Raw genomic sequence first — 12,387 nt, 5'->3', positions numbered from 1 at the left:
CAAAAAAAAAAAAAAAAAATCGAGATGGGATCTCATGAAGCCATTGTTTTCACGCAGTGCTCCGGGCCCAGGATGAATGGCTTTTCCCTGATTCCAACACCAGGGTTCTAGTGGGGACATGGGGGGGGCACACCCTGTGCCAGGGTCTCTCCTGAGCCTGCCGTGCGCGTCCGCTCAATGAAGCCCCTGGCAAGGCCAGGATGGGCCGCTCGTTCCCCTCCCTCGTGACAAATGGGGAGGCTCCAGGAAGCCTGGAGCTAGAGGGAGGGACTCACAGCCAGGCCTGGGGTGGTGTCAGCTGTCCCCTGCGTCCCCTGGGCTGCCTCAGGAGACTGTCCCGCCTCGACAGCCAGGGCTGTCCCTGCTCCAGAAATGCACTGGGCCTGTCGTTAACCTAGGCCTGTGATTTCCAATTCGCTTCCCTCCAACCCTGTCCTCCTCATCCTCCACCTCACACCTCTGCAGCAGGTGGGACTTACTGAGCACAAACTAAGCACCTCAAACTGTCCCAGGCACTCAGACACCACAGCAAAAGATGCCAGGCGAGCTGCCTGATCTCCTGCAGCTGGCATTCTAGTGGGAAGATATGATTAACATGGAGCCCATTGCAAATCAAGACAGGAGCCCCTGAAAGGGGATAAAATAAGCTGAGTGACCCTGAGGGCAGCTGCATTAGATGCAGTTTTGGGGAGGACTCCCCTCAGCAGGTGACCTTTAGGCAGAGAAGTGGATAATGAGAAGCTGTTAGCCATGTGAGGATGTAGAGGGAGAGCATTCCAGGCAAGGGGAACAGCAAATGCTAAGTCTCATTTGTCCCCTCAGCAAATAAGGAAGCACCTTCTTTGTGCCCTGAATGTTGCACAGTGGGGACAGAGTTGGCAAGACACACGCTTGCCCTCATGGGGCTCAGTGTGGCAGACAGGAAGTCACCCTCTCAGCAAGCACAGCTAATCCACTGCTACAGAGGAAGGTGTGCTAGGACAGAGTGTCCAGAGCAGAGACGGAGCTTTCCTGTCTTCTCTAGTCTCCATGCCTAGCCCGACATGCACATCATGTGTGTTTGTTGAATGACTAAATGCATGTTCTCTTGGTTCCCATCTTACCTGCTGCAGCCACACTGGGGGCCCTGGAATTCAGCCTTCTCTACGACCAGGACAACAGCTCCCTGCAGTGCACCATCATCAAGGCCAAGGTGGGTGGGGACAGAGCCAGGGCTGCCTCCTGCCTCTCTCTGTCTGACAGCGAGGGCAGCACAGCGGTGTCAGGGCTAAACGCTCCCTCCCGCTCCGTAAAGCAGTGTGAGGCGCTGGCATCTTCCCTCTCAGACCCGGGTCAGCGCGCACAGTGCCTCGATTCCTCTTCACTGAAACCCACGAGGCATGGGTTTTTACGGGCCCCTTCGTACAGATGGGGAAACTGAGGTCTCAGGCGTCAGTGTGAGGTCAGGGCCAGACTCAGGAGTCTCCTCCTCCCCGAGTCCCTCCTTCTCTGTTCCCACCCTAGAAAAACAACCCGGCCTCAATGAGGTGTTTATTGTGTGCCTGGCAGAACTGCATTTAAGCTCAGCATTCTGTGAGGAAAGTATCCTTCTCATTCCCATTTCACAGATGAAGAAACTGAGGCTCAGAGAGGTTAAGAAACTTCCCTAAGGTCACACAGCTCTCTCTTGGGAGCAACATATCTGTAGGTCCTGACTGCCTGAATCTAGCACTCTCCCCAGTACTGCATCTCCCTTCTCTCTCTGGAAGAGGAGACGCACAGGGAAGACCGCCAGGTGGGACAATCAGGGGGGCTGTGCCCTGGCCTATGATGGCAGAGGCGGGAGGCCCTCATGCCCTGGCTGGCTTCCCTTGCAGGGACTGAAGCCCATGGACTCCAATGGCCTGGCCGATCCCTACGTGAAGCTGCACCTCCTGCCGGGAGCCAGCAAGGTACCATATGGGCCACAGCTTCCCGGTCCTGGCCAGCGGCTGGGTTCTCGGCCTGGCGCCCGCACAGCCCATCTGCCCCACGCCGCGCCCGTCCCGGGGCAGAGCTCTCTGTGGCTGAGGGTGGTCGGGGCTCTGCTCCCCCCGCAGCTCTGCAACCCGGGTCCAGGGACTGCCAAGGGCCAGAAAGGGGCACCTCACGCCTGCTCCCGCACCTCCAGGGGCTCCCCAGGCGTCCGACCCACCAGACCCCGCTCAGTCTGCAGAAATGAGCCAGGCAGAGCCCGGGGTTTCAGCTCACCCCGCGCCTGGGGTCGGCCCCGTTCTTCCTGGCCGACCCGGGAGTGTGGCTTCCCAGGCATATCTCTGGCCTTGTCACTCTGCCCTGCTCTCATAAGCGCCCGTTAAATACCTCTGCGGGTGTCAGATGCCCCCATGACACCAAGACACACGCTTGTGTACTTGTGCACACACATGCGTGCACACACACACACACACACACACACTCTCTCTTCCTCTCACTCTTACTTTATTTGGGTCAAAGATAGTCTCTTACCTGCTATGGCCAGCATGTGGATGGTCCCTGCACCCACACCTTCCCGTCAAGACCCTCTCTTCCACCAACTGTGGTACTGAATGCCAGGAATCCCAGCTCTCTCAGAGGCTGAGGCAGGAAGATCACAAGCTTGAGACCAGACTGGGCAATGTAGCAAGACCCCCATCTCCAGTACATAAATAAATAAATAAATAAATAAACAAGCTGGGGATGTGGCTCAGTGCAAAGACTCTAGATTCAATCTCTACTGAAAAATGAAATAAACAGGGCCAGGGATTTAGCTCCCTGGTGCCTCACAAGCACAAGGACCCAAGTTCGATCCTCCATCCCCAGTACCAAAACAAAAGCAAAAACAAAACTACAGAAACAAATAAAAAAGACACTGTTTAGGCAAAGAATCCAACGTGAGTCATTCACGTGTATGAATTAGATTTTCCATCAGGCCTCCTGATCCGGATACAGTTGCATTTCTAGCCTTTCCTTTCACAATAATGAGAAAAACTTTGTCCTCCCTAAAGTATTTCAGGCATGAAGGTCACTGTTTGGGGGAACAGAGGGAACCGCCCCCAAACCTCTCCTGCCTAGGAACGGGAGACTCCTCTCTACCTCCCTGGCCTATAGATGCCGCTTCTCTCTCCTCAGATGGAAGAGCCTGGGGCTCTCTGGGAAAGTGAAGGCGTCGCTGCTGCTTTATTTTAACGGGAGCTCCGGCAGGGGGCAGTGTAGGGCACCCAGTCCTTCGCCTGTAGCCTTTGTCCTAGAGGCCCCACCCCCCGGACTATGCATGGGGCCTCCTGGGGCCCTGACAGGCCTTGGGGAAAGCCGCCCAGCCCAGCGAGAAGGGCTGGAGGACAGGGCTGCGCGCGGCTCCTGGGGAGGCGAGTGAGTCTGACCCTCTCTTGGGGCTCTAGTCCAACAAGCTCCGGACGAAGACTCTGCGGAACACCCGGAACCCCATCTGGAACGAGACCCTCGTGTACCACGGCATCACAGATGAGGACATGCAGAGGAAGACCCTCAGGTGCCCACGGCGGGGCGGCCTGGGAGGCAAGAGGGGGCCCACCCTTTTGAAAACATCGTAAAAAACAGGCATGGTGGCACACACCTGGGAGGCTGAGGCAGGAGGGTCACAAGTTCGAGCCTGGGCAGCTTAGCCAGACTGTGTTCCAGTCAGTCGGGGCTGAGGGTGTAGCTGGTGCAAAGGCCCTGGGCTCGATCTCCAGGAGAAGAAAAAGGCAGAGTTGGGCAGATGTGAAGGTGAACGTCAGACAGGACAAAAGTTCCGCATAGTCAGAGGTCAGGACAGCGGCTGCCTGGGGGGGCAGGTAGTGAGAGGGGAGGACCCTGAGCATCCCTGGGTACAAGAACGCAGTCAGCTGGACTTGAGCAGGGCGCAGACTGGTGTGTGTGCCTGCGCCCCAGTCTGCGCCCCTTGCGGCAGGTGGGTCACACTGCAGCCAAGCCGGGTGCGAGCCCGGCCCAGGATCCAAGTCCACCCCTGTGGTAGGAGTTCAGCATTTGTTGCTCTTTCTCTCCCCGCCCTCGCGTCCCCGGCAGGATCTCTGTCTGTGACGAGGACAAATTTGGCCATAACGAGTTCATCGGTGAAACGAGATTCTCGCTCAAGAAACTGAAACCGAACCAGAGGAAGAACTTCAACATCTGTCTGGAGCGGGTGATCCCGGTGAGCAGCGCCGGCCTCGGGACTGCGGGTCTGCAGCGGGCGGTTGTGCGGGTGTCTGCGCAGAGGAAAGGTGAAGATTCCGGCTTAGGAGGCCACGCCGCGTCCTCCATCTGCCTTCCACCTTCTGGGGTCAGCGTCACCCCTTCCAGCGTTAATCCCGGGTCAGAGCCCAGGCCCGCCACTCGCTGCTCCGTGGCATTGAGCGAGGGAGCCAAAGCCTCTCCTTGGAGCCTCCATTTTCTTTGCAAAATGGTTTCTACGGCGGTGCCTGCTTGTGGGGCGATTGGGTTTCAGACACATCAGAGCAGAGTCTGCTGTGATAAATAAGCATTCCTGAAGGCACAGTGGTTATTACGGGAAATAGCACCGCCTTGTCCCCCATCAGTCACGACACTGTAAGTCCTCAGACAGAGGGGAAGTGTGGCCCATGCAGCCAGGGCCCTGGGTTCGAATCCTGACTCTGCAGATTGAGTCTGGTCTTGGGCAAATCCCTTAACCCCTCTGAGCCTGTTTTCTACTCTGTGAACTGGGATTATGTGGGACCCACCAGAGAGTCTTTTCATGGTTCATTGTTGCACCTACGAGAAGTCACATCACCATCAGAGGTGGTGCGTGACCTCAGGAAAAACAAGGAGTGAGCTGAGCTTCTCCTGCTGGGCTGCACCGGGGGATTTGCACACCAGAGATGTACAGAGACTTGTGCAGGGGCCCTGGAGGTTCCCCCTGAGCAGGGGCGACGGCGTCTTTTGAGATAACCCAGCCTGCCCGATGTGTGCCCGCCCTGAGGGCAGGCTGGCTGGTCGCCCGGCCCTGTTCTCACAGCTCACGCAAAGGAAGTGGACCCCAGAGAGAAGCTTCGGGGAAGGCAGAGGCTGCCTACCACACTCCTCCTCGTCCCATGCTGGCCTAGGAGTACGGCGGGCCGTGCAGCCCGTCTTCCTCCCCTGCTCCGTGAGCCCCAGTACCAGTGGTCAGGACAGTGGCCAGGCCGCTCTGGATCCCGGCTCTGCCCGTCTTGCCGGATGGACACACGGCCCAGGACACAGAGAGCCGGACAGGTGGGCTGCTGCGGCCCCAGAACACAGCGAATGGTCTTCAGCTCTTTGCCCTTTTATTTCTCTCACCACCAAGGACCTGCAGTGACCTAAGAAATGCTGTGCCCTCCCTGTGGACTCCAGACGATTTAACCAGTGGTTTGCAAACTGTGCTCCTCAGAGCCTGGGGGCGCAGGCTGGGGTACAGACGCTGTGGACCTGACCCCAAGCCCTCAGCCCTCAGCCTGGGCAGACGAGACCCGATCTGACTTCCGGGCGGGTGCTCCGTAAACTGGGCTCCGGAAGAGAGCCCCGGTCCTGGGCGGCGGGAGGCGGGGAGGGAGAGGTGCGGGAGACCCCGCCTCGCGCTGACGGGAGGGAGGAGCCCCACAGACAGCGTCCTCTTCGTGCTCTTTTCTCCCGTCCAGATGAAGCGCGCAGGGACCACCGGCTCGGCCCGCGGCATGGCGCTGTACGAGGAGGAGGTGAGCCAGGGTGGGGAGCGGAGCCGAGCGGGGCCTCTCTTCCCTGCCTGCCCGGCCCCGCTTGCGGGAAACCCAAGAGTTCCTCGGCCTCAGGCTCGAAGTTCTGCCGAGGTCGGTGGGAGAGGAGAGTGGCGACGTGCACGCTCCTCCCGCCCTGGGGACACGGGGCAGGCTCCTCGGGCTGTGCGGCTGCAGGCAGAGGATCAAACCTCCGTGACCCCGGCGTGTGTAACTGAGCAGACTGCGCGGGTCCAGGAGTCTTTGATCAGGGTCGGAGATGTGGCTGGAACCAGGGTGGGGCTCGGTGCTGGGTCAGAGCCAGGCTCACTCGGGGGTCCGGGTCTAGTTCCCCGCATGCGTCCCCCTAGCTCCGCGGGCCGGGCCGCTGTCCGTGGTGCTGACCCGCTGAGCGGGCTGCCGGCCACAGAGCAGAGCCCCTGCCTTCGCCCCAATGCAGCAGGTGGAGCGCATTGGCGACGTGGAGGAGCGCGGCAAGATCCTGGTGTCCCTGATGTACAGCACGCAGCAAGGAGGACTCATCGTGGGCATCGTCCGCTGCGTGCACCTGGCCGCCATGGACGCCAACGGCTACTCAGACCCCTTCGTCAAGCTGTGAGTTGGGGCCTCGGGACTGAAGGGACCGTGAGGGTCCCAGGCCTTGGAAAGGGAGAGTCAGAGGGCTTCCCCCGAGTCGCAGCACCTGAGACCCAGACAGGGGACGAGCCTGGCACCGTCTCAGTGACGCAGGTGCTGGAGTGGGAGCCGGCGCCTCAGGTGTTGGGCCGCGTGGCGATTCTGTCCCTCCTGGGGACAGGTGGCCTGGTCATGGGGCCCCTGGGACCCCCAGGAGTTGGCTGCGTTCACTGTGGCATCTCAGAACCCCACTGCAAGGAAGTCGGCTGACTTCTCCCCGACTCATTCTGCGAATGCTCCAAGGAAAAACCTGAAACCTGGATCTTATTCTGCCACCCTCGGTCCTGGGGCATAAAAGGCAGATCCAAGCACATCAGTCAGCCCGTGTCCGCCCCGGAAGCGGAGATTGCAGTTCTGCTTCTCTCCAGGAGGGGGCGCAGGGCTCAAGCGAGACCGCATACACTGTGAGGGTGTTCGAAAACCGAAAATGCTCGCGCAGAAGTGTCTCCGATTTTGTACTTTTTTAAGATTTGGCAACATTTATATCTACATAATAAAATATGTTGGGTAGTACCCAAATCTAAAAACAAAATTCATTTAGGTTTCATATACACCTTTCACCATAGCCCAAAGGTAATATATTTAGTTCACCTGTGTTTTGACTGCCACCGTCACACCGATTTCTCAAAGTTTCAGATTTTGAAGCATTTCTGATTTAGGGATCAGAGATGCCCAACCTGTATGCAGCAGTTAGAACTGTGCCCAGTGTCCGAATCTTTTGCACCTGAGTAGAATCCTGCCTTGCTGTATGGCTGCAAAGTGTGTTTTTGTGGATATGGTTAGGGACGTGGGCTCTGGATCCAGACTGCTCTGATAGGCTCCAGTATTCTCCAGCTGTGTGACATTGGGCTTGTGGCTTAACTTCTCTGGGCCTCAGTCCGTGTCCTCTTCTGTAAAGTAGAGCGAGCAACATTGTGCCTTGTTCATCCAGCTGCTCTGAGAAGGAGACGCCAGGAGCGCATGAGATATGCAAGAGATTCATTGGGGAAAATGCCTGTGAAGGGAATCAGGAAGACACAGAGGCCTCTGGAGACAGCAGAGCTCGTCTGCTTTACCGGGGACCTGATTTATCAAGGAAGAGAGAGGGAGGGAAGGAAGATGGAGCAGGAAGACCCCCTGGCTGCTGTGCAGTTCCAAGAAGTTTCAGCGGGGCCGTGGGGAGCCCTCGAGCACAAAGCTGCCCCCCATCCGAGGAACCCCAGGGGGCTGCCCCCCCATCTCTGCAGGCCTGTGATTGGCTGAGGGCAGCATGACGTCAGTTCACAGCCCAGAAGCTTTTCTGTCCATTTCAGTCCCTGTGGTTAGAGGTCTGAGAGGTACAGTTTCATGGGGTTTCGCACATAATAGGTGTTCAATAAACACCTGCTGTTTTGGTTATGAATGACTACCCTGGCTCTGTGGGTTTTCTATGAGGATTTAGTTAACAAAAACACACATGCCAGGGATGATTGTGAGTTTTCGGGGTAATTTGGTTTTGTTTCCTCATGTGTGCCAGAGAGATGAGCCCTGCCCTGCACATCCTACAAGCCCCTGGTTCCTGAAATAGCCCTCTGCACCTCCCGTCTCCCACCTGCTCAGTGCTGCCAGCTTCAGTCCTGGAAAAGGCAACAAATAGAAAACCCTTGGGCTCTCTGTGACCAAATAAAGATTTTCTAATGTAGAAATCAGTATCTTTCCATTCCTCGCTTGTGAGTCTTCCTAAAACCACTCAGTGAATGAGAAAGAAATGTTTTCATTCTTTACAGGAAATTTATGTTCATGTTTAAATTTGTCCAGAGAGTCACAGCCTGGGTCACAGCCCCAAAACCCCAACCTGAGGAGGTTTTCACCCATTTTTTTTACTCACCTAGGAAATATTTGTTTTATCAGAAATGCTTTATAGGGGCTGGGGATTTAGCTCAGTGGTTCCAGCGCCTGCTTCGCAAGCACAAGGACCCGAGTTCGATCCCTGGTACAAAAAAAAAAAGAAATGCTTTACAGGCAAATAATGTTCAGACATTATGATAATTAGCCTTTGTCTTCTTTCACACTGTCCCTGGCATATTTATTTTCACCCGGAAACTGACTGGGCACCTATTATGTGCCAGGCATGGGGGAAGAGCTTTAGAGACAGAGGACGTGGTGTGTGCAAAGGCCCTGGGGCAAAAAAGAAGAGTAAGCAATAGGATGAAGAACATGGCACAAGACTTGGCTAGGATGGAGCGGGTACCCAACCACACAAGGCCAAAAGACTAAATGAGGATTTTAAACTCTGTATTGAGTTCTGCCACCAGCCATGGCTCTCAGTTTGGTCCTTTGGGACGCAGTGGTGGCTAAGAGCACAGACGACAACCCAATAGCTGGGTGTCATCCTGGCCACCTCTGGCCCCCGAGGAGCTTAGCGCCAGGCCTGGCACCAACCAACCGAGCCCTGCCACACACTGGTCATTGTCACAGTGTTGCTGCACTTCCTGATTTGCCCCTTGCTGTCACCCGAGGTTGAGAGGGGCCTTTGGGTCATGGCGGAGCTGTCCTCATTTGTTAACTCTGTGCATTTCTGCCTCTGTGTCTCCTTGCAGCTGGCTGAAACCGGACATGGGCAAGAAGGCCAAACACAAGACTCAAATTAAGAAGAAAACCTTGAACCCTGAGTTTAATGAGGTAAGGCCGCCCCGCCCCGGTCACACTCTTGTGAGCGAGAGAGGAACAGACTCCTGGAATCGTGTGACCACGTCAGAAAAGCTTTGGGACTAATGTAACATCATTTCCAGTTATGTGTAAAGAAATAAACAAATGAATTAAAATGCAAAGAAAAAAAAGCCTTGGGGCATAGATCAGCTTGAATTAAGGAGAGGGAATGAGTTTCTTGTCACCAGCTGAAACCAAGCCTCAGACAAAAGCCTGCAGATGAGGAATTCACAGGGAGGAAGCTGTGCTTGGAGGGAGGCTCAGCCCAGTCACCTCCAAAGCCTTCACCCACACAAAGGCTCAATAAAACTCCAAGGTGAGGAAGGAAGTAGGGTTGGCGCTTTTCTCCCCCCACGTCCACCAAGGCCCGCTGGAGCCGCTGGGCCCTGACGGTCAAGCCCTTTCGGACTCCCCTCCAACCCCTCGTCTCATGCTCTCGTCACACAAAACTCCACACAGATTCCTTTGTCCCTGCCTCTCTCTTCTGTCCCTTCCCTCCCTCACAAACTCCTACTCATCCCTCAAAACATAAAGCATGCTTCCCGTGTTCCAGACTCTGTGCAGTCATCACTCCTGCCTTACGCTACACCCGGATCTCAGGTATCTGCCGGGCCATCTGGCAAATGAAGGAAGGATGGGGTGGAGCGCAGGGCGGAAGAACAGAGGAGCACAGGGAAGGAAGAAACCACAAGCGGGGGCTTGGGAGATGCCAGTTCGGAGCCTGAACTCAGCCCTTAGCCTGGCTCCATGCCCAGAGCAGGCGCGAGTCTGGGTTCCCAGCTCCGCGCCAGTCCGGTGCTTCCCGGCCCTGCACTCTCCCTTTCTGGTCCCGTTCCTGAGATTCGTGTTGGGTCAGAGCCAGCTAATGCTGGTTGTCATCCTGTGGGGTGGAGTCTACAATACAGGATTTTTATTATTGTTTGGGCTTTATGAATAAATACCCATATCACAGAAAGGGGGACTCTGCTGTGTAAACAGAGGCCAGGGTCACCCCTGACCTGCTGGCTCTGCCCTTCCACCAGACACCCGACTTCCTCACAGGGACTCATGGATTTCCCACTGTGCCACCCTCTCTCGGAAACTGATCAAGTCTCAAAATAAGATATCCATTCAATGCTCTGGGAGGCTGAGGCAGGAGGATCTCAAGAAGTGCTTGCTTCAGCGGCACACATACTAAAATAGGAGGATCTCAGGTTCCAGCCTGAGCAACTTAATGAGGCCCTGTCTCAAAATTTTAAAATGAATAAAACGTGAGCATGTAGCTCTGAAGGCCCTGGGTTCGACCCCCAAAACCACACACACAAAAATAATCTCAAACCCAAGTCCCAAATATCAACACCAAACCCCATATCTCACAGCAAACTGGCCCCAAAATACTTTGAAATGTGGACACGCAGCGTGGGTGAGTGTGTGGAGAAATGCACACGCTCCTGGGTGGAGAGCATTCTGGCCCAGCCTCCGGAGGAAAGAGTGGTAAAGTCCTTCAAAAGCTGCAAAATCCTTCCAAGTCCACTGATGTGGGGAACGGGTGATATAGCCAAGTATTTTAAAGTTCAAACAGTACCAGCGGGTATTCAATCAAAATCCCCTCCTCCCCCAGTCTCTGGCACCTACTTCTTTTCCTCTGAGACAAAAATATAATTCATTTCTGAGATTTGTCTAAATATATGTATATATGAGGTGTGACTGCAGTACCTAGTGAATGTTGACATTTAAAATATTTATTATAGTAAAATACACATCGCCGTGAATCCAACCTGCAGTCCCCTCGCTTCAAACACACTTTTCCCATCGTTCTTTCTGGAGCAGTTCCTGGAGCCCTATTTTGTGAGTGTCTCTGTGCGGCGGGATTAAAACGTGGTGACTGCTGCTGTCAGGTGCCAGCTAGAAAGGCGGGCCCGTGAGCACACACAGTGTGGCTTTATCCCCGGATCTGGCCCCACGCAACTCCTGGCTCCTCCCCAGAGCAAAGTGACCACGGAAGGTAAATGTTTTGCATTGATTCAGGACATCAAGGCAGCCACCACAGCGCAACTAAAGACCCTCACGAGAGAGGATGCCGGAGCTGCTTCAGAAAGTGGCAAGAGCGATAGGATGAGTGGAAGTATTTTGGGGGGGTTCGTGACAGCGTCTTTTACTGTGATCATTTTTTGGTTTAAACATTAATCATAGCCGGGAGTGGTGGCGCACGCCTGTAATCCCAGCACTCAGGAGGCTGAGGCAGGAGGATCGCTGCAAATTTGAGACCAGCCTGGGCTACATAGTGAGTTCCAGGTCAGTCTCAACTACATAGTGAGACCCTACAAAGGCGAACGCAAAAAAAAAAAAAAAAAAAAAAGCAAACACATTAATCATATTTTATGTGTGGACTGGTTTTCTTTTTGTGCACAAATGACATCACAATACAGCCACTGTTCTCCATCTTACACTGCCACAAGCTCAGAAGTTCACCTCCTAGAAATCCTGAATAAATTATCATGCGTGTACGTAAAGATTTTGCTGCAAGGATGTCCTTTAAGGTATCATCAATGATAGTGAAAAACTGGAAAAGCCTGGACACTCCAGTGAGGGGTCAGGCCAGTGGTGACAACCCTATGGCATGCGTGTGGCAGCTGGATGTTTATCATCTCCGAAAGCTCGAAGGTTCCCTCCCTGGCTTAGGCCATGGTGTAGCCAACCAGCCATTAAATATGGCTATTTAAATGGTGATGTGGAAAAGTGTTTGTAAAATATTTGTGACTATACTGTTGGGTTTGCCATAGGCTACACAGTGGGGAAAGGAAGCTATAATATGCTCCGTTCAGTGTTGTTTCATACTTTATTTTTAATATTTTTTCTGGTGTCGGGAATTGAACTCAGGACCTTGTGCTTGCCAGGCAGGTGCGGTGCCTCTGAGCTACATCCCTGGCCCTAGTTTCATATTTTGAAAACTCACATCAACATGAACACACATGGGAAACTATTGACAGTGGCTATTCTTGAGTAGTTGGGTTACAAGTCTTTTTTTTTTTCTCTCCCTTATTTTGTTGTTTGGTTTGGTTTTTTGAGACACGGTCTCGATGTGCAGACCAGGCTGGCCCCGAACTTACGGCGATCCTCCTGCCTTGGCCTGGGATTACAAGCACGCACCACTGTACCGAGCTTATTTGTTTGCTTTAGTAATGAATATGAGTGAATTTTCTAATTGGGGAAAATTATTTTTAAAAAATCAGGTTGTTTAGGAGCAAAAGTACTTGGTCTGCTTTCACCGTCTTTACTTCCTAAGAAGGAGGTAGGCAGAGCCCTTCCGAAGCCCAGGAAGGAATGACGAAGCCTCCAGAACCCGAGCAGGCCCGGTCCG

The 12,387-nt window shown here is 54.3% G+C and overlaps 1 protein-coding gene across 5 annotated transcripts in view; it reads left to right on the top strand.

Annotated features, from left to right (window-relative positions):
• The window catches only part of Rph3a (rabphilin 3A), a 212,053-nt gene that overhangs the window by 198,425 nt on the left and 1,241 nt on the right, over nt 1-12,387 (top strand). For all 5 annotated transcript variants that reach the window (XM_010604502.3, XM_010604504.3, XM_010604501.3 and 2 more), the window contains 7 exons: nt 1,113-1,192; nt 1,857-1,931; nt 3,396-3,505; nt 4,042-4,168; nt 5,631-5,687; nt 6,145-6,299; nt 8,939-9,020. In XM_010604502.3, the coding sequence (XP_010602804.1) occupies nt 1,113-1,192; nt 1,857-1,931; nt 3,396-3,505; nt 4,042-4,168; nt 5,631-5,687; nt 6,145-6,299; nt 8,939-9,020 (686 nt within the window). The remainder of the gene's footprint in view (nt 1-1,112; nt 1,193-1,856; nt 1,932-3,395; nt 3,506-4,041; nt 4,169-5,630; nt 5,688-6,144; nt 6,300-8,938; nt 9,021-12,387) is intronic.

The sequence above is a fragment of the Fukomys damarensis genome, unplaced genomic scaffold (assembly GCF_012274545.1).
Source record: "Fukomys damarensis isolate Sample0158 unplaced genomic scaffold, DMR_v1.0_HiC HiC_scaffold_12, whole genome shotgun sequence".
Lineage (NCBI taxonomy): Eukaryota > Metazoa > Chordata > Mammalia > Rodentia > Bathyergidae > Fukomys > Fukomys damarensis.
Note: the sequence above shows the minus strand (reverse complement) of the source record. Positions and strands in the feature narration are given on the sequence as shown.